We start from the raw sequence: 20,186 nt of genomic DNA on the forward strand, positions 1-20,186 counted from the left end.
GGTGGGCGCTTGCATGGCACTGTTGCTGAAGTTAAATCAATACCCGAAACCGTGATCAGGGATTGGGTATATATCAGAAGTGTAAGACCGCTGGTCCGAAACCTCGTTGCTGAACGCGTACCGTATAATTTCAGCTCTTCCTGCAAATCGGTTTAGCGTCCGTATAGCTAGTGTAGGTCTTGGAAAATAACTTTAATTTTAATAGGGGTGACTTTTTGTATAGCCATTATAGAATACCGGAAAAGTCGGATATATACCTGCTAGTATAGTATTATATTATGCGAGTAAACAAACGGACGAATTGAGAGGAAAGTGCAGTACACGAGAGTGCACTGTGCGTGCAACCACTGTCTGGTATCTTTTGTCAATATATATACGACCATTTAGTTACTTTTGAAGCGAAGACTAACCACTATAACAATGAAGAAATGGTGGACCACTGAAGACCAACTATCTGGCTAGCCACAGAACCGTTACTCTTATTCGCTCCCTTCGTTGAACCAGTTGACCTTGTAACGATAGTGGACAGAGCCCCTGGCAGCGCCACTATCGGGGGTCATGAGTTCATGTATTTGTTTACCTTTGTCTTTAGTTCACACCGAGTGTGCTGTTGATAGATTGTTGTCATGTTGCAGAACACTACTCAAATATTGAACTGATTTATTAGCACAAAATTAAAACAAGAATTTCTATGTAAGTAGCAGTATTGCACCGAGATAAACGAGGTAAATAAACGGCGAGTCTAGGTCAAACGTATTTCGGATGATCATATCGCACCATAGTTCGATATACCGATGGGTCTGCTGCGCTCATGACGGTTGTGTAGGTAGTGTCGGAATTGAACACTGGCGGGATGGTCAACACCTGAGAAAGAGAACAAACGCACATAAGACTTGCATTGTATATGGATCAATTTTATTTGCATCATGGATACAGAATATAGCTAGATTTCGAGCGATATACATACGCAACATAAAATGAATGCAATATGCCAATACGTCATAATGGTGACATGGCAAAGTATCAGTCTTCAACGGCTATTATTATCATCATATCCCTACAACGTGACGTGAATTCAAGTCATATCTTGCATCCAAAACGAACAAGGACCGCATAGCCAGCACACATAAATTACGAGCAAAGTCACATGACCTGACCAATATACGAAGGATTTGGGGTTGAAGTCCATTCAAGTCTCTGTTCGAATATATATCACCTCGGAGGCTGCACGTCGCAGGGAAGGATTAAGAGTTTATTGCAGGCCTTAAACCGAATTTGTCTGCAGGAAAAGTACTTCAAAATATTCAAATGTTATGGTATGGGCAATCGAATTAATGTGAAAGTTTCGAAACGCATGCACATTGGACAATTGCGTATTGCCCAATTTACGCATTGCGCATAAGTCATATTCGCATGCCATACAAAAGAAATATTAATAACTGACCATGACCAGCATAATGCAGCCAAAAAATAATCGAAGCTCAATTGCGGATTGCTGGTGCTGATATATCGCGTTCAAACTGCAGATATCATATGTCGTTAATATAAAGCCACAGAAGTAGTGGGCCACGGGCATCAGTAGAAGGTTAAGAACCACTGAATTAGAGTCAGCAAGACTTACTCCATACAGATTTTCTACAGTCATTCGACCGTGCCCGAAAACTTCCATTGCGTAGACACCGGTTTCACGCCTGTCGTCATCAGATGGCGGTTTGTCCCACGGATCGTAATTTGTCTCCAGAACGAACCAGCTGAAAATTGACCGCCATGAGATTTTCGGGATATTCCTACGTACATCGAATATTTGAAGTGTATCCTAAAACTAATACTCATATAACCTCTCCCCTTCTAATTCCGATTATAGCGTAACGGTTACTTACTTGTGAGTGGTATCTTCCATTCTTGTTATATTAACGGCACCGGACCTGTCCCTTACAATCAAAGCCCCTTCATAAGGCTTCGTCCCGCCAACTATGAAATACATGGGTGAGATAGTGTCTGCCTTCGCGATCATGCTAACCGCTGATTCAAAATCATGTGCCTTCATCATCACCTGTCAATGTATCATTGATAAGTCATACGAACTAAACCCTATTTCAATGCGGTTTGCACACTATACATTGGTTAAGATTAGACAACTTCAATAATACCTCTCTGGACATGAGCATCGTCGGCCAATGCTTTTTCAACGCCGCTAGAATGTTCTCCAGTAACAATCCTTTGTTACGCTCGTCGCCAGATATCGTAAACGCGTTTGGTTTCTGTGCAGTCAGGATTCCCACGTACCCCACGTAAGTGGTTGTGACGAAAGCCGTCTGTATGGGCAAACATCGGCGGCTTTACCGATGGGTTGTATCACTACAGAAAGTGTGGAGCGCGTACCTTCCCGCTGTTGTGGAATTCGACCTCGACTGTAATGTCCCTTAGGTCGTCCGCGGCGCCATAGTCGAGATTCCTCCCATGGATTATGCTTCCTTTATTATCAATTGCTACTATGCTCGTGCATCCGAACAGCGGTCTAAGGGTTACGGATTATTTAATATAATATGCACGCTGCTACAATGCGCTATACCGCGGACGTTATACGCTTGTTATACCCTTTGAGGTTTCATAATAATTTCTCGCACCCCTGTCCATTGTGAGGCAGCCACGAATCCCTGGTCTTGTGCCCAAATATGGGGTCAACACAGCTTGTGATACGGGCCATTTCATCACTACCCTCTAGTTTAGGCACACGACTCACAACAATCACACTTTTCCGTATCGAATAAATCCCGGGATTACGCAATTTAGGGACGCAAGACTAATGCATTTCGTACCCCTTGTTTTGGTGCTTCGTAGGTTCGTACCCCCAAGGGGTTCACGTAAGAACGACTCAATCATTACACAGTTGCACTTTGCAACCGTGGGATCTCAACTCACCATGACCTTTTTTCAAATTTAGACCGGGCAATCACCATCTTTTTGGATTGATGGATCTGTTTTAGTCCGTAAAGGCATGTTTGTGGTGGCACTATTAGCCTACACCAAGGGTCGGCAACCTACGGCCCGCGGGCCGGATCCGGCCCGCCAAGCGAAATCGTCCGGCCCGCGGCGAAATAATTAGTTACCATAAGAATACGGCCCGCCGTTTCGTAATGAGTTCCAATCTGCAGTGCAGCACTGCTTCGAAAAATGTCAAAATTTATAATGTTTTCTTCCACTTGCGGATGATGATTCCGGAACATGTAATTCACGCACCTACGGGGCTCGTTCACTTTCGGACCAAACTCAGTACAGCGTTACGGAGAAAAAGGGTTTTTGGTCCGAAAGTGAACGAGCCCCGTACTGGTCCGGGTTCGTCATATTCCGATTTTAAAATCAGGCTGCTGCGTGAGTCGCAGAATACCACTTTTTAAATGTTAATCACCTTAATGGCTCTCAGAGAAACGCAGAGATACCTCAAATGTTACTGGCTGTACTGAACTTGAATATTGCTCTCAGAACCACATTCACCACAGCAGAATCCATCACCTCAAAGATCCCCCGTGTGCCCCCATCAAAGAGTTAACGGCACAATAACAAGCACAAAGAGTAGGCCTATTTATGCAATCCTAAAATATTAAATAAAATACCGCTAATTGTCTGTGTTTTGTAGATTTGATTTTCTCTTGTCACTTTGTTATGACTACCGGAGTACCGGTACAGCTGTTAGCGATCCTTTTTATTATTGAATTGTTACGTCATATTTTGCCAATTTGGTTTTCGTATGTCCATATTTCAGTAAGCTCTTCTTGCGTCGCTAACTCCTGACAAGGCGCACACGAAAAGCCTTTGAGTCAATATGTTCCACTGTAATGAATGCAGACCCAAAAGCAATAGTAAAGATAGGACCACCCCAATAAGCATTGCTTTGTCACGTATATTTCAAACACAAGAACAACGAAACATAGAGCACTTCAACTACAAGACGCTGTTCGGCATTCCAAGCAATATGCGTTCTTCTGAAGTTTTCTGTGTCTTGGGCAAACCCGTCGGTTGCAAGTGTCACTGGCAAAACGGCTACATGCTTTGTTACGTCGAGATGCTTGCACGAGTGTATGAACAGAGAAATGAAATAGCAACTTTCCTTGAAAATACAAACATCGCCGACTCATAATCTTGTCATCGAAAATGGGTATCTAATCTTGCTTTCGTAGAATATTTAACGTCAAATCTAAACAAATTGAATTTGCAACTCCAGGGGGAAACAACTAAATAACCTCACTTTCCTATACTGGAGGAGAGTAAACCTAGTACCAGCACTATATATTTGTAACTGTGATATACCAAATATAATTAATGAATTTCCATCCGCTTTTCCGACATTCGTTCTGTACAAAATAAATTCTTACTACCCAGTACTCCGGTTAATGTGGGCGCCAATACCATTGCCAGAAAATTTCAAATTGGCCCATTTGAATTGCCATGCAGATGAATTGAATGACAAATTTCATACAAAGAGCATATCGCTGATTGACTTTGACAAAGAGTAAGTTCTTGAAATGGGTCTTCATCCCAGCTTGACCAACAATGCAAAAGAAATAGCATCGACTTTTGGTAGCACGTGCGCATGTCAACAATAGTTTTCAACAATGAAATTCACGAAGAGCAAGCTAAGATCACGTATCCCAACGCACATTCAGAATATGGCCTGATTCTAGCTTCATCTGACTTGTTACCAGAAGTTGAAAACCTTTCACAAAGCAAGCTGCGCCCTGTGTCACATTTATCCTGCGTTTTTGAAGTGTACGGTAAATACATGTGTTTTGCTCTTTTTGTGATTTGTATGATTGAGATTGCAGCATTTGAGGGTAATATACCGACGTGAACGGTAAATATGGTATTAAGAAAAATTCCGGTCCGGCCCGCCAACATGTTGTGCACCTGAAATTTGGCCCGCGACTAGCAAAAGGTTGCCGACCCCTGGCCTACACATTACACATATTATTACACAGTTTGGCGTTTTCGACGATGTAATTTCATGCTGTATGTTGGACCGCAAGGTATCAGAAATGCGAAATCCCTGTGGTGATCTGCGCACGACGGCACGTGTGCACGACTACGGTGAGCCTGATGCTGCCAATTTACCCCACCCCGGGGTCCAACCTAATGACGGTAATGTTCGGAAATACGTCAGGCGGCTACTTAACCCATTTTAGTCGCAAAATTCCGTGTATGTTGATAAATGATTTTGGTACACACAGTCGCACACGCACACGAATCTCGCACTACTCACTGCAGTCGGTCTGTGTTCCAAGCTGAAATGTCGTACGCGAGATTGGCGATCACAATCTCACCGACGCTGACGTTGTAGAATTGCGCGATCCCCCGCATCTCGTCGGCATACGGCTGAGGGATGTACTTCTCGACGTATTTCCCAACATCTTCAGCCAGAGCGAATATGACTTCGCTTTTAAGATATTGTCTGCGGACACAGTAATAACAATAGTGATTCTGCCATCATTAGTGACGCAAATTGAATTTCACTTCACGAGAGTGTCAATCACCGCCAACAACTTGGATTTGTCGAAGTTTTGCAACACCGGTTGCCACCTGCAAGTAGACGGACAAACTGGATATAGCATTACTTACAGGTGGTGGATTAATTAGGCTATTCACCACAATAATTACATTCCCTCGCATCACACTATGCGATATAAATTATGAAGCTGTAGTTTATAATAATAATATAATAATATTGTTGGGCTAAATTTTAGTTCATCATCATCATCATTGGTTTATTAGCAATTTTATCAGTTCAATACACCACAAAAAAATGCGATACAATGAAAAGACAGGAAGGTGTCGAAGCGACAAGGAGCAGTCTATGGACAAAAGATCGATCGATCGACAAAAGATCGATTGCCCTTCAAATTTCACGCCAAATCTCGCCTAACTCCAACATACATAGAACCATATATTTCTACATCGATTAAATGCAGTTCTTCGATAAACAATGGAACGTAGACCTACCTTCTTGTAGCTGGAACATCTAAATCTACTTTGTATCTCTTCGCGGGAATAGCAGCTTTTCCATGAATGGTATCAATAAATAGAATTGCACACAGAGCTAACGTAAGTAAAGAGCATTTCATCTTGATATAGCTGAAATGTAAAACGAAGTCTTTAGCTATACTGGAGTGATGATTCATAATGACGTAGATGCTGATCGTTAGCGTTTAGAAATAGCGTTTGGATTGAACAACGCACCAAGAAAGCAACGGTATTCCCAACCGAGACACGAAATGAAATTGATAAACGGTCGATTGGAGAAAGGCGTACCATTCTTGGAGGTGTGTCGTTATGTAAATATTTCTCTATAGTCATGGTCGACTGAAGATTGCTCTGTCATGTGAGATCTTTTCGCAGGTTAAATTCCACCGTTGCAAAGTTTTATTTCGGCAAACGAGAAATAATCAATCGATGACACATCGCCCACGCAATATTTTCCAACCTGTAGAATTCAGCTACTATTATTCAACCATGAGAAATAGGCTTGGATCCTTGCACGTACGACGTACGTACGTGCACTCGTGCAGTCCTGCATAGACAACAAAATTGAATTGACTCGAGTCACAATTTTCTCGTCACTCGAGTCATGTTCTCGATTATGACTCGACTTGTAGCCTACCCGAGTAATTGCACATGATTTGATAATCATATGACGCGAGACATTCTGCTTCCTCTGGTGTTTCTTAAAATTTTCTGACACTGATTTGGCAATGCAATGATTCAGCAATCGTTTAACGACATTTGAAGTTTTTGGGATGATACCGGCAACGCACAGCATGAGCACTGAGCAGTGAGCACTCTTGGAATGTTCCGCACGATTTTCGTCTAGCCTACAAATGACCAGTGTCCAATGTGCATTCAGTAATTACGACGCAATGTAATGCATCAATTCGATCAATTTGAACCCCTCAACGTGATGTGGTTAGTAACAACTCACTTGTCAATTTGTAATAATAAATGATCACCGTGTTCTACAGAACGCGCAGAAAACATGATAAAATGGCCTCGTAAACTAATCCGAAGTGTGATGTGATATTCGAATCCCCGTCGCCGAAATGCTAAGCGGCGGGTCGCTGAGTGTACCGTTACCGGTTAGCGTTCGGCTTGGCTACTACTTAAATTCAGAGTTGACCAGTAACGAAGTACTTATGTTTTCGGAGTACCAAAGTCTTTCCTACTTTTACAACTTACTCAAGTGGTTTTGAAGAGATTCTTGGAGGTACAGAACTTCAATATACAATTGAATAGTATATTCATATTGAAATAAACCCGAATCTTTTCGGCTGATACTCGTCAGGGGTAATCGTCAGCAACTAGTAGAGAATTAGAAAGAACATTGTATATTAACAATCGTATCACAAAATATGACGTCACCAGCAAATAGTACATTGAACGCTCTGTCGTTTGAAATTTCATGCTGGTGACGTCATATTTTGTGATACGATTGTTGATATACAATGTTCGTTCCAATCCTCTGCTAGTTGCTGACGATTACCCCTGACGAGTGTCAGCCGAATATATTCGGGTTTATTTCAATATGAATATACTATTCAATTGTATATTCAAGTGATTTTCAAATTATACAATATACATCCATTCCACTTAAAACACATAACTACTTTAACTTGACTCCAACTCCAACTACTTTCAATCGAACCTGCTGTTCTAAAATTTACGAAAATGTACCGCGGCATTTACAGAACTTATCAAGTCACCGAAGTAAAATTTATTCTTCGGGCTCAATTTGACCATAATAATAACTAAAAAATGTAAAAAAACGAATAATTTTATGAGTAAATTTGCAGGAATGTTGGAATTGTGGTTGTAGTATTGGGAAGAAAATATTAGGTATCGGGTTCGACATGTTTAATTTTCAGGGTTCGGAGTCTGTGGTGAATCGATTTCACAGCCGTATAGTTGCAAATGCTTAACACTTCATCATTCTCGTTGCAGAGTCGTTTGAATGCATGTTCTGTTCACTGTTCTGGACTTGGGCTTTGTCAAAGCAATAGTGAGCGCACATCCGCTCAATAAACCTCGCTGGCTAATCTGTTCATTCATTTGTAGGTTGGTTATAAAACTTATAGCTGCATTACAATGAACATTTACACTTCCACAATAGATGGTGACAATTTCCGATTCCTATGGGAATGTGACTTGTACGACTGCGAACAACATGACTATACAGTAAAAATATAGGTTTCATATTCCTGATTTTCGTGCTCATCGGGCTGTTCTTAGCGCCATACTTTATACTCTGTTGTTGTTGTTGTTGTTGTTGTGACCGACGAAGTTGAATGGGATGCAGTTGTTTCAGGACAAGTGAAGACTATGGCCGAAGAGATTATGGCCAAGGTGCCGAGACAAGATCCAGTCAGTGGGAGTTGGCGAATGTCTCCGGGTGGTCAGGTGGAAGTGTGATGTGGCGCGAGCAATCTGGCGGTAGGATGCTGCGTGAGAGTAAATGGTGCCGCTGTAGAAGACGCGGCGTGGATGCGGAAGCAGGATGATTTTATGCATATCAATGTTGCGGAGTTGGAAGCTGTAGTGAAAGGTCTAAGCATGGTGCTGAAGTGGAACATGAAGAACATTGAAGTGGTTACGGACTCGGCTAGTGCGTACAATTGGGTAGAGTCGATACTGGAAAACAGCCACAGACTAAAAGTGGGTGGGCTAAGCGAGATGGTCACAAAACGTCCGTTGGGAATAATCTCGCAGTTCATTGAAGAGAATAGTCTCAAAGTGACAATCCGTTTGGTTCCATCAGCCAAAAACATTGCTGACTGCTTGACAAGGGTCCCGAAGACCTGGCTGCAGCAGGTGGCAGCATGTAAAGAGAGGATTTCTCTGAAATCGGGCAATGCGAGGCGTTTCACCCCATGGAGAGAGGGAACCGTGACAGAAATAGTTGCAGACGCTGCGGTAGAAGTGGATGGAAGAAACGAGCATGTTGCTAATGTCAAGCACATGGTGGGGAAGCGACGGAAGGTTGTCGGTAGTAGTAATGTTCCTTCAAGAACTGTGGAACTGGTGTTCGATGAGGAAAATTTGGAGGATGTGTGGAAGTATGACGAATTTGAACTGCCGGATGAACCTGAACCGCCTGATGACATCAGTCAAAGAGAAATGGTCTTCAACGAGGGGGGCAGGGAGTATTACAACCCTGAACCTCCTGATGACAGTAATAAAACATCGGATGCCGATCAAGAAGCCGAATGCTCTATTCGAGATAGGGCCCCGCCTAGATGGTTGGCCAACTACTGTGTTGATTTATGATTGTCTGTTTTACCTTAGCGGGGGGGGGGGGGTGTTCTATGTTTGCTTGCTTGGTTATGTTGCTGTCGTCGGGTCACCATTGTAACTGTACGCTTATTATGATCTTAAGATCAGGGGGGAATGTGGTATTGTGATGTGCTTCACGTGTACCATTGCACAAAGTAGTGTATGGCGGCGGCCTTTGGTCGTGGACGGGGAGAAGCGGGAGAGCTGTGGGGGAGTGTGCACGTGCTGTGTCAGTTGTCGTCGTTGTTTTCTACTTTTGAATGAATACATCTTCAATTACAGTATTCATGGTGGTTTTCGAATACAATAGTCTTGTACACCAAACTGATATTCTTTATTGTGATTCCATTGCTAACGACTTAATAGCACGGCCCACTTTTTAAGACACTGCTGACAAGGATCAGATGCGGCGGGAGGAGCCTAGATAAACCTCCGGCACTTGAGAAGCACTGGCGTAGCCAAAGAGGGGCGAAAGGGGCGATCGCTCCCCCAAAATTTTTCAAAACTTTTCGTAAAATCAATAAATATAACAGTATTTTGGGGCAGATGAATGCAACCTAAAATATTTCTTCGCGCATCGCGCGATTTCGTGTCCATACACGTCTTGATTTTATTATCGTTATCCCGTAAAAAATTCTTCCTCAAATACCCATAATTGAATTTAGCTGCATTCGCATGAGAATACAACAGTACCAGCAGATACACGAGAGTCGAGAGTAGCCCGAGGTCGTTGGGTTGATTGAGTCAAGGGGTGTCAGTTCAGTAAGGGGGGTTTGGGGACTGTTAGTTCCGACAATTTCCGTACCGGGATACACGAAGACATTTAAAGTACGCTACATGAGACTCCGCAAAGTCCGCTCTCAAAATGATTGACAACTATAAAACCGACGCATGTATTCCGAAGCCTTCGATATAGATTTTCGGGGGCTTAAATGGCTGGCGCCTAATGATCCTGCCCCTTCAATCAGACCCCTCCGACATAAATCCGACTGGCACACCTTCCATTAAAAGTGCTAACTTGGAATCGCACGAGTCTGATCAAAGGAGTTTTTTAATTTGTTCTGGTATGTATCAGCAATTCCAATCTTTAAAGTATAGCGTTAATATTTACCAGAGGCTGCTAAATAACCGTGCTTCAACAAAGTAATTAATAAGACCGGAATCCTCTTGCTCACGCACCAATTTATTCATCAAATTCTTTCATTTATCCAAAAACATTTTACGCTCTAGATCCGAAATTCACACCGATTGTTCATCACTTAATGTCAGCGATTTGATATGAACGAGTGCCGAAAATACATTTCCACAAAGATAGGTTGTGGCGAATGTAACGCTTCCGACGACACCTTTGCGCGGCTATGGTGGCAACATACATGGACCAATATAACTTTCAGCCTAGTCATTTCTATCTAACAGGTCATCGTGAAGTTATTCTGGAATAGCGGTCCTGTATATCATAGGAGAAAATGGATCTCTGCAGACAATTTTTCCAAAACCCGAACAAAACATCCCTAAACAGCAATATGTTAGTATGAGTAGGCTATTGGCAATTAAAATGACTTGCATAGTGGAATATTTCATCTGAGACGGCCATTCTCTGTTTATGTGAGTCCTGAAGTTTTAGCAGTTATGAAGCGAAAGAGCTTTCGTGATTTCTCTAATTTAAAACAAACCAAAAATTAGGTTATGAACCAATTTGCACATTTGGATCGAGGTTTCGCGGACCCCTTGAAAATGCTTTGCGGACCCCCGGTTGAGAACCACTGCTCTAAATAGTATTGCCGTATGGTATGAATATAGTTCAAGTGTGCCCCCTGAATGTTCGATGACACCACTTCTATCAGCCCTACCGGTAAATCTGATAATGAAAACGTATTTGCAATATGCAGGTAACAATATAATGAACCAATTTCATGCGTTACCTATGAAAAATTTTCGCGCTTTGCGCGAAAATCTTCACGCCCGAGGTTCCAACAATCATTATATTATCACATCACTTTATGTATGAATGGAATATTTGCCCCAGATGTTGTGTTAATCATCCAATAAGGGCCCAAGACCATCGTTTTTAACCTATTTTTTCCTCATCTTCAAGGGGGATGGGCTCATTTACGTCATCGAATTTTTCGCCCCCCCCCCCAATATTATTTCTGGCTACGCCCTTGTTGGGAAGGGATTCCGTAGTCGATCCTGGTCAAAATCGAACCCGCAACCGGTGACCGGTGAATGGTGTTGAAACTGTAGAAAATTCCACTATACGCTATCTCACCACTGCATATTTTACTACCAACGACCCAAATCGTCAAATTTGTATCTTAAGGTCCCCAGGGGGCGCTGGCGTCCACGTTCCAAGCCATTGTGCTATACATCGGGAATTTGAAGGTGAAAAGCCCATCGCCGACGGCAAGTAAATATCCGTGTGCAATGTGCATTGTGAAATTCTGCAGGGAAAACATCTTTATCTATGGGAGTTTTTGATGAACTTCACCCGGAATGTTTCATGGCGGAAATACCCTCTGCGTGACATGCATACTATAACAGATTTACAGGTAAGATCAAAATGTGAAAGTATTGTTTAACTGGGGTAAATTCATGACGCATTTCATGTATGTAATTATTTTAATATATGCTTACATTTACGAGGCGATGGGCATGTCTCTTAGCCAATCTGTCATCATAAGGACAGGCAAATTACATGCTCTATTTGTCTCGCTGGCTCATATTCATACACATGAATCAATACACACCATTCGGAAGAATATGAAAATGAAGAATGGCATTTCTCGAACACTTTTACTAGACATTGCAAGGAGACGATTCGATTAGCATTTCCATGTTTGTGAAAATCTCACCTGATATTAATCTACATTCTACAATCATGCAAATTGTAGTCTGTATATTTTAATTCACTAACCACAAGAACAATGCATGAAACTATAAAGTGGATATAATCTCTCGATTTTCAAGATAATTATCTGCGGTGGTGAAGTACCATATGACCAAACTAGCCAAAATGTCAGTACGCTACAATCACAATAACATGATTCCGATGCAGTGGAAAATTTAGAATTTTTGAGATGTTCCTGTGCCCCGAAGGCGGGGAATTATTTACATCTCTGCATAAATATATATAGGATAGGAGGGTTACTTATTCGAATCATATTTACATGGAATTGATCTTCGTGTCCTGAGATACGAGGGGAAAGGCAATGAAGAATACAAGCAACAATATTACTCTAATCTTGGTGACGATTGTTCTCAGTGCTATAGTGGCATGCGAAGGTACTATACATATGCCTATTCTATGAATTATTATTCATATTGATATTTTTAATATGAAGTTATTGTTTCGCGTTATTCTGAAGTTCTGTACCCAAATGGTTTATTCTATGAATTCTAGTTTGAATTGGCTGTCTTTTAAGAATTACGAAAGAGTTAAATTAAGGTAATGACATTGGTTACTATGAGTATATAATATTTTTAGACTGATGCCTTCGTTCTCTTTGACATGAACTAAGCGCGCAGTCGTACTTGTCCAGTCCATGCAACTACGTTTTCTTTATTGAGCTAGCTATATACATATACGATTGCGTCTCTGTAGGCTATGGTGACGCATATGCGTGCATTTACAATATTGTCGTGCAGTGTCCCTACACTTGCCACTATAAATTCTTGAATAGTATATTAAAATGAACCCGAATATTTTCGGCTGACACTCGTAAGGGGTAATCGTCAACAACTAGTAGAGAATTGGAATCAACGTTGTATATCAACAATCGTATCTCGAAATATGACGTCACCAGCGTGAAATGACATATCAAATAAGAGAGCGTCCAATATACTATTTTAAGATGGTACACGAACTCCTTTTGTTGACAAAGCTTGGGCTGATGTATTTTGATAAAGGTCGACTCCAAGGCACACAGATGAAAGTGTGAGCGGCCCCTCCCGATGACGCGAAATATGTCGTCTCGATAATTATTCGCACAGGCGGGACTATCTAACAGATGTTCTTGATTCGTCAAATTAGCTCCATGTGTGCGGTATGCGAAGTCTGAAGAACTATTAAGTGTTAATGCACTGTCATTTGCACTTATCTCCCCTACAGATCCGACACTGGGGGCTTGAGGAACAAAGAACATATCGGCAATGCGTTGTACGTTACGTAGCCAGTAAAGTTGCTGTCTCATGAATGCGCCTTCCCGCCTACACCAATTTCATCACTCTTGACCCAAATTGATGTGATGATTTATTGAATCTCCAATTTCAATAAATCATCAGTCTGAAACCGAAAATTCATAAAGGTGTTGTGTTATGCGTACACGATAGCCATATATTATTCATCCCATTTCTTGGCATAGATTGATCCATATCTTGATATTACTAGATTGCGGTAACGCCTACACAGGCTGTGCTTGTCTGTCGCACATTGTAATGGTAATCGGACACGGAGTAGGGCTTTGTCGGTGTATCGTCTGTTTCGTCAGCCCTTAAAATACAATTCCTTTCAATCAACAGCTTGCCACGGAAAGCCTGCACCTGCGAGGGGCGATGGTGAAAACAAAGACGTAAGAAAAAAGAGAAGCGTGGTGTCACCCAAAGATGCCCGCAAAGACATGAGCGACTTCTTCACAGAGTGCATGTTGCGTAAAAGCGGCCCTAATATCATCCCTCAAATGCAAGCTCTGGTCGAATCTGTGTTAAGAGACTCGAACTGGTATCAAATAGTGGACAACTATATTTGCGGGTATGTTATCATTCTTCACGGAGCTTCAAGAACTATCTTCCGGACGTGTAGGTTGAAGGTGGATCGGCAAAAATGATAAGAGCTAACTGAAAACCAACGAGGCCGATATTTAGTCAGACCTATCGTTACATCCGTTAAACCGGGCCGCAGTGTAATATAATCTGTCTTTGACAGAATTTAACAATTTTCCAGAGAAAATAAAGACACGCGTAACTGCTGGAATAGTGAAGTTGACGGACTGTTTGATTGGACATCCCCGCTACTCGGGACTCTTCGCGAATGCCTACTAGAGTATGAAGCCGGAAGAAAAACAGGTAGCATATATTGCTCGTTTGTCGAGACGAAATATTCAGTAGATAAATCTTGAAAGTTCGAGCTAGCCCTAATAAATTGTCTTGAGCTATTGTGTTCGCATTTGCAGGCGGCTTCCGACAAAAGCGTGGAGCGAATAATTGGCCCAATTTTCAGCAACAGACCATACGACTCAACCCAGACCCACCATGTCCCCAAGTGACGGATCAAATATACGGCTCGTGCATGGAGGAGGAGGTCAACAAGACCGCCGAATATCCATCCCTCGAAAATTTCCATTGGGAATCTATTGCAATATTCCTGCGTGAACACTATTCAAGATGCAGGTATAGGCATTGTTGGGGCAATATGTGTGCAAGTACAGATTTACAAATATGTGACACACGACAGAACGAACTCTGCAACATGAGATAACATTTCGGGGAAGATCAATAAATTTTCGAGTGTTGCGGCGGTTCGAATCGATTATTTAGTAGGCTACTAATATTTGACTTCAGGGTGATTTCGGGCCTTCTTAAGCCTCTACTTCTGCTCTGTGATCCATTGCTTGAGTAACATCTCTTCACTTATAATACTATATACAATAGGTTTATCTGTATTTATTTTAGACCTTCGCAACACTACCGTTCAATATAACCCAATGCGCTATTGCATCACAGATATGAACAAGTGGATGCGCCCTGGACGCCAGAAGGATTTTACTATCGCAAAAAGTGTCCTCCGTACCGCTACAAGACGACTAGCGGCGAGATGGCACAATCTGCATCACAGCAATGCGTCCCGTTTCTCCTTCAAGAGTTTATAAGGGAGGAATCCCCATTACAAACACCCTCCGACGATTGCAATGAATTGTAAATATTGCTAGTTCAGCATGCTATACAAAACCTGTATATCGTGGCAGTACCATGCAACCATTCTGTAGTTTCAGAAATGTCTCATTCATTCTGGAGGGAGATAATCCTGTTGAGGAGGAGCGAACTTCATCCTGGGAAGCTGAAGTCCGGCGTTATGGACCCCGCGGAAAACATGACGGAGCTGGTACGTAAATCCTACTATACGCTATCAAATCAAAATCTGTACTATATTTATCGCAATTTTATCGCCAATAAGACATTGTGACTTCGTAAGATAGCATGCAATAAGAATATATCAGGAGGTGAATAACCAATATTTTATTAGAGTTACAATGTGACTATATACGTAATGAATAAAATGATGTCTTCACCTCCGTCAGATATACTTGGATACTGTGATCCGAAGGCGTACTTCACGGCATGGTTCAACAACATCACGGAGGACGGAACCGGGGACTTCGAGCTACTGTCCGAAATCCGCAGGCGAAATGCGACGATATGCAGGCAACCAACTGGAATTCAGATACGAGTCGCGCAAAATGACGAACCATGGTATACGTCTGGGAACAATTTCAAAACAATGTCACCTAACGAGGGACTGCGATGTTTGAACTCAATGCAGCATCACAAGCCTTGCGCCGATTTCAAAGTCCGGTTTTGTTGCTTCGGTGAGTCATCGAAAGTTGTAGCCATAAACTGTAAGCAGACCAAATAACCATCGCCTTGTGACCACTAACTCTGTTCTCATCGCACACAGCTAAAATAGACTTATTTATCAACTTATATCCACTTCATTGTTGCTATCATCAATGTATATTATGCCGCTATATCTCCAGTGTAATGAAAATTAATTATAACCCTAACACAATATTCTATGACATTTGCACATTAAAATTATGTACTACAATATGCAATAGCATGAACACAGATTCCGTATATGTAATGTTGGGAATTTTCCTTCTCCCCAACAGCGATACGCATACACAAATACTTTTTTTTAAATTCGATAGTCCGGTAACCTTAATCGGTGACTCATTTGTAAAATAATACTACGATTTTCTGAGTTACACTGTATCAGTACCATCAGCTCTCACAAGCCCGTGAGCTTAGGATCGTGATTTAGACAGGGATTGTATGACAATGTCTACTTCTACTTTTGTTTTTTACACGAAATAGTTTCCGAAACAGGCAGCACATCGACTAACAAATATCCTAGGACGCCGACAACAGTTGGAACATGCGGGCAAAACGACAGATGGGGATATTGGCGCAACATCGATTCTTCATCTGGTAAAGCACCCTAATTGTCATTTTTCATTATTTGTATACAACGATACAAAGTACACCTATTCATTCGTTAGGACAACAATCATAAAGTTATTTATTGAATTCGTGATATTCATCAGGTAACGGTGGCGACCTTGAGTACTTCCGCAGCTACGGAATGCCAGATTGCGAGCCAGTAGCAGTTCAAGGTCGCATCAGGGGCAGCAACAGGCCTTACACCCAAGCTCACAACAATTTACAAACGGAAGACCCGAAGCTAGGTATCGTATGCAAGGACGACATGCAACCCAAGGAAAGACCCTGCCGCGATTTTGAAGTGAGATTCTGCTGCAAAAACGGACGTGGAATACTTTCAACTACAGCACGCCCTGTGACAAAACGCCCAACCCCGACTGCAAGTACAATGGTGGTCATTAGATGAGCTTTGTGCTACTAGAACAGTGGTTCTCAACCTTTTTGTCTTCGCGGACCTCTTTTGGACCGTCGCGGACCCCCGCGGACCCCAAAGTTTTAGTTCAAATTTAGGTCTTTTATCGTGCAACCGTCATCTGTCCTGTGCAAATGTTAACTGTGGGCTTGTGATAAACAACTACAAAATGACCATTCTATCATGTATAACTTGGGAATACTTTTGGTATTGCAAAGCGAAATCTGTGCTTGAAATACGCGGTCGTCTCTTGAAATTCCGCGCCGTCTATTTGATATGAACAAGTGCCGAAAATCGATTTCCACAAAGATAGGTTGTGGCGAATGTAATGATAACGCGCAACTCTTCCGACAACAGTTTTGGGCGTGATCACAATATATATGACATCAAAATTGAGAAAATTTTTTTTAGTGTGAACATATAACGTCCAGCATAGGGATTTCCATCTAACAGCTATAATCTTGATATTATCATTATATCACAATAGAAAATGGATTTTTGCGAACAATTTTTTCCAAAACCTTAACAAAACATATCTAAACAGCAATACTTTAACATATCATAGGCTATTGTCAATTTGGAAATTAAAATGAGTTTGCACAGTAGAAGCTCATCTCAGACGGCCGTTTTGTTTATGTGAGTTAAGAAGTTTCAGGAGTTATGAAACGAAACTGTCTCGTCATTTCTCTAATTAAAAAAATACAAGTTAGGTTATCAACCATTTTGCAAATTCGGAGGTTTCGCGGACCCCCCTGAAAATGCTTCGCGGACCCCCGGGTTGAGAACCACTGTACTAGAATGAACAATATGGACTGTAACGGTTGTTATTGTATAACACATTGTTCGTTACAAACTTCCACGCCAAAGCTATATACGCCGGACCCGAAACCCCCGGAAAAGCCTTAAGGATCCATAACACATCCCTGCAACGTAGTCTTGTTTTCATCTACGATTCCGCGTATATATTGAAGCTATGAATATTATTACTTGTAATGTGTAAACATTTCATTATTAATTATTATTAAATATGGGCAATACCCCACATGCACATTGCACAATTGTACAATGTACAATATACACATGGGCGCTGGAACTTCATTTTGTGTGTTCGGTAGGGTTACCATATTTTGGAATCGGGAAGGTAGGACACTTTTGCCAAATCGTAAAAGTTATACTTGATCGAGACTGAAAACGGCCGATTTTGCGATATTTTCTCAAAAAAAGGTCGTCACTTCCGTTCGAGCCACGAATTTCCCTCTAGAACTGCTATGTTAGCTATTTCCCGTCATTTCTGCTGATTTTCAGTCGAACCTGTAATTATCCTAGCTGTAAAAGCTGTAAAGGAAGACGAATTGCCAAAAAAGAGGACATTTAGGCGTCCTCGGATGACATTTTGAAAAACCGGAAAAAGGAGGACTAATCCTCCTAAAGGAGGACGTATGGTAACCCTATTGTTCGGATCAATTAAGTCACTACCGTCGAGACACAATTCCTTTCAAATTTCGGCTCAAGTCACGTCAAGTCACTCGATTTTTATAGGTCATTCGAGTCTAGATAAGCCAAGTAGAGTCAAGTCAAGTCACAAAGTCATGTGGAATATTCGAAGTACGAGGCATGATTCAAGTCATTGCATTTTGCAAAATGATTGAAGTACAGATTGGGTCGTTATTATTTCTGAGTTGAGTAACGAATATCGATTTAATTATACCTTCAAGGGGGCGTTGTATGGGCTCACATTGAACTGATAAAATTGCTAATAAACCAATGATGATGATGATGATGATAGCATGATGCGCGAAGCGTGTAGAAAATATTTACTTTTGAAAAAGCTATCGCAAATTATTCTGTTTATTGTAGTGTATGAAGATCTACCAATATGTGACTGGCTCATGGATCGGCCAATGCTTCGGAACTGATATTTTAGTCATCACATTCTTTGTTTATTTATTATAGTTGTGCTCACCGTAAATACTATTTTATTCAAATCCAAATTTTTCGACGGCAATAACTCCGCTTCCACGGGTTGAAATTGAATCAAATTTGGTGAGAGAACGGTGATTTGAGAAAAACAGTCATTTTTGAAGAGCCCTAGTGAGGATAGCCATACCATCTTAGTTTCACTGCCAGCCACGCGCAGTTTCACTGCAGCCTAGTTCCAACAAACCGAAATAATAACCTCAGCGGCGGGGATATTTGTTAACAGGTATAATTTTATTAAGTTTACTTCTGAATTCTCAAATTCGTGTCCGATATTAAACGTTGCGCTCCACGCCTACATTTTAACGACAGTGCTGAGAGCCTGATACGTTACCTAACAATCGCAATGTGGTTCAGTGGATGCCTATGTTTGTAGTTCGAATTTGTAGACGTGAACATCACTTTCAAGGGAGTTCATTTGTCGCTAGGCATTAGGAAAACAAGGATTTTAAAATCGTATTCTCACGCAGGCGCCGCCATGTCTGCGTTCCTCTCCTCAAGGCACGCGATATCGGGTAAAGCGGATTCGCGAGTGTGTGATTATCTCTTACTACTATCTCTCTCTCTAGTAGTTTCCCTAAACGCATGAGTGATCTCGTCTTCTTGTTGTTGTGATTGTGCAACGTGCGTGCATGTATGTATCAGCACCCACGTCTTGTGAGTTGTTGGAACAATAGGGATTAGGCTAGTCGATGCGACTGTTCTTTTGTATTTCAGTTTGATCATTTATTACGGTATTTAACCTATGAATAAATGCAAAGTTGCACATGATCAAACTTAATACAACCAAATACGAAGTTCTTCACCCTCGGATGTGACGATCTTATCATCTGCACTGACCATAAACCTTTGGTAAAAATCTTTGGGGACCGCTCCCTTGATGAAATTACTAACACAAGGATTTTTCGTCTGAAGCAGCGCACATTGTCATGGCGCTTCCGTGTCGTCCATGTTCCTGGCAAACTCATTCCTGCATCTGATGCGTTCTCCAGGCACCCTGCTTCCTCATCTCCCGTGGATGACATGCCATTGGATCACTGCGACAGTATCGTGGCTTCTCATGAGGACACCAATCTGATTGAAATCAGCATCGTGGCCGCCTCCCGAGCATCATTGAATGCCATTGAAGTTGTCTCCTGGGACGATGTAAAGCGCAGTACGGCATACGATCCTGTTCTCAGTGAGTTAAAAAATCACATCATATCAGGATTCCCAGACAAATCGGACAAACTGCCTTTTCAACTACAATCATATTGGCGGTACCGCG

The 20,186-nt window shown here is 41.8% G+C and overlaps 2 protein-coding genes across 3 annotated transcripts; one reads left to right on the forward strand and one right to left on the reverse strand.

Annotated features, from left to right (window-relative positions):
* Positions 1–643: 643 nt before the first annotated feature.
* Positions 644–19,705, reverse strand: LOC145433356 (N-acylethanolamine-hydrolyzing acid amidase-like). 2 transcript variants are annotated; one of them, XM_080310440.1, is made up of 9 exons: positions 19,696–19,705; positions 5,995–6,126; positions 5,509–5,574; positions 5,258–5,446; positions 2,383–2,518; positions 2,151–2,315; positions 1,881–2,053; positions 1,622–1,751; positions 644–864 (listed from the first exon to the last, which is right to left on the reverse strand). In XM_080310440.1, the coding sequence occupies exons 2-9, from the start codon at positions 6,114–6,116 to the stop codon at positions 748–750; spliced, it is 1,098 nt and encodes a 365-aa protein (XP_080166566.1). In that variant the 5' UTR covers positions 6,117–6,126; positions 19,696–19,705; the 3' UTR covers positions 644–747. The 2 variants fall into 2 exon arrangements, with proteins under 2 accessions (XP_080166566.1, XP_080166567.1); XM_080310441.1 differs by lacking the exon at positions 19,696–19,705 and adding an exon at positions 6,232–6,250.
* Positions 12,445–18,035, forward strand: LOC145433355 (uncharacterized). The gene is made up of 9 exons (XM_080310439.1): positions 12,445–12,597; positions 13,834–14,062; positions 14,255–14,376; positions 14,484–14,700; positions 15,034–15,225; positions 15,297–15,412; positions 15,609–15,896; positions 16,405–16,518; positions 16,635–18,035. The coding sequence occupies exons 1-9, from the start codon at positions 12,525–12,527 to the stop codon at positions 16,934–16,936; spliced, it is 1,653 nt and encodes a 550-aa protein (XP_080166565.1). The 5' UTR covers positions 12,445–12,524; the 3' UTR covers positions 16,937–18,035.
* Positions 19,706–20,186: the final 481 nt, after the last annotated feature.

Source organism: Botryllus schlosseri, chromosome 2, assembly GCF_051294905.1.
Source record: "Botryllus schlosseri isolate E-star chromosome 2, Bs_hap1, whole genome shotgun sequence".
Lineage (NCBI taxonomy): Eukaryota > Metazoa > Chordata > Ascidiacea > Stolidobranchia > Styelidae > Botryllus > Botryllus schlosseri.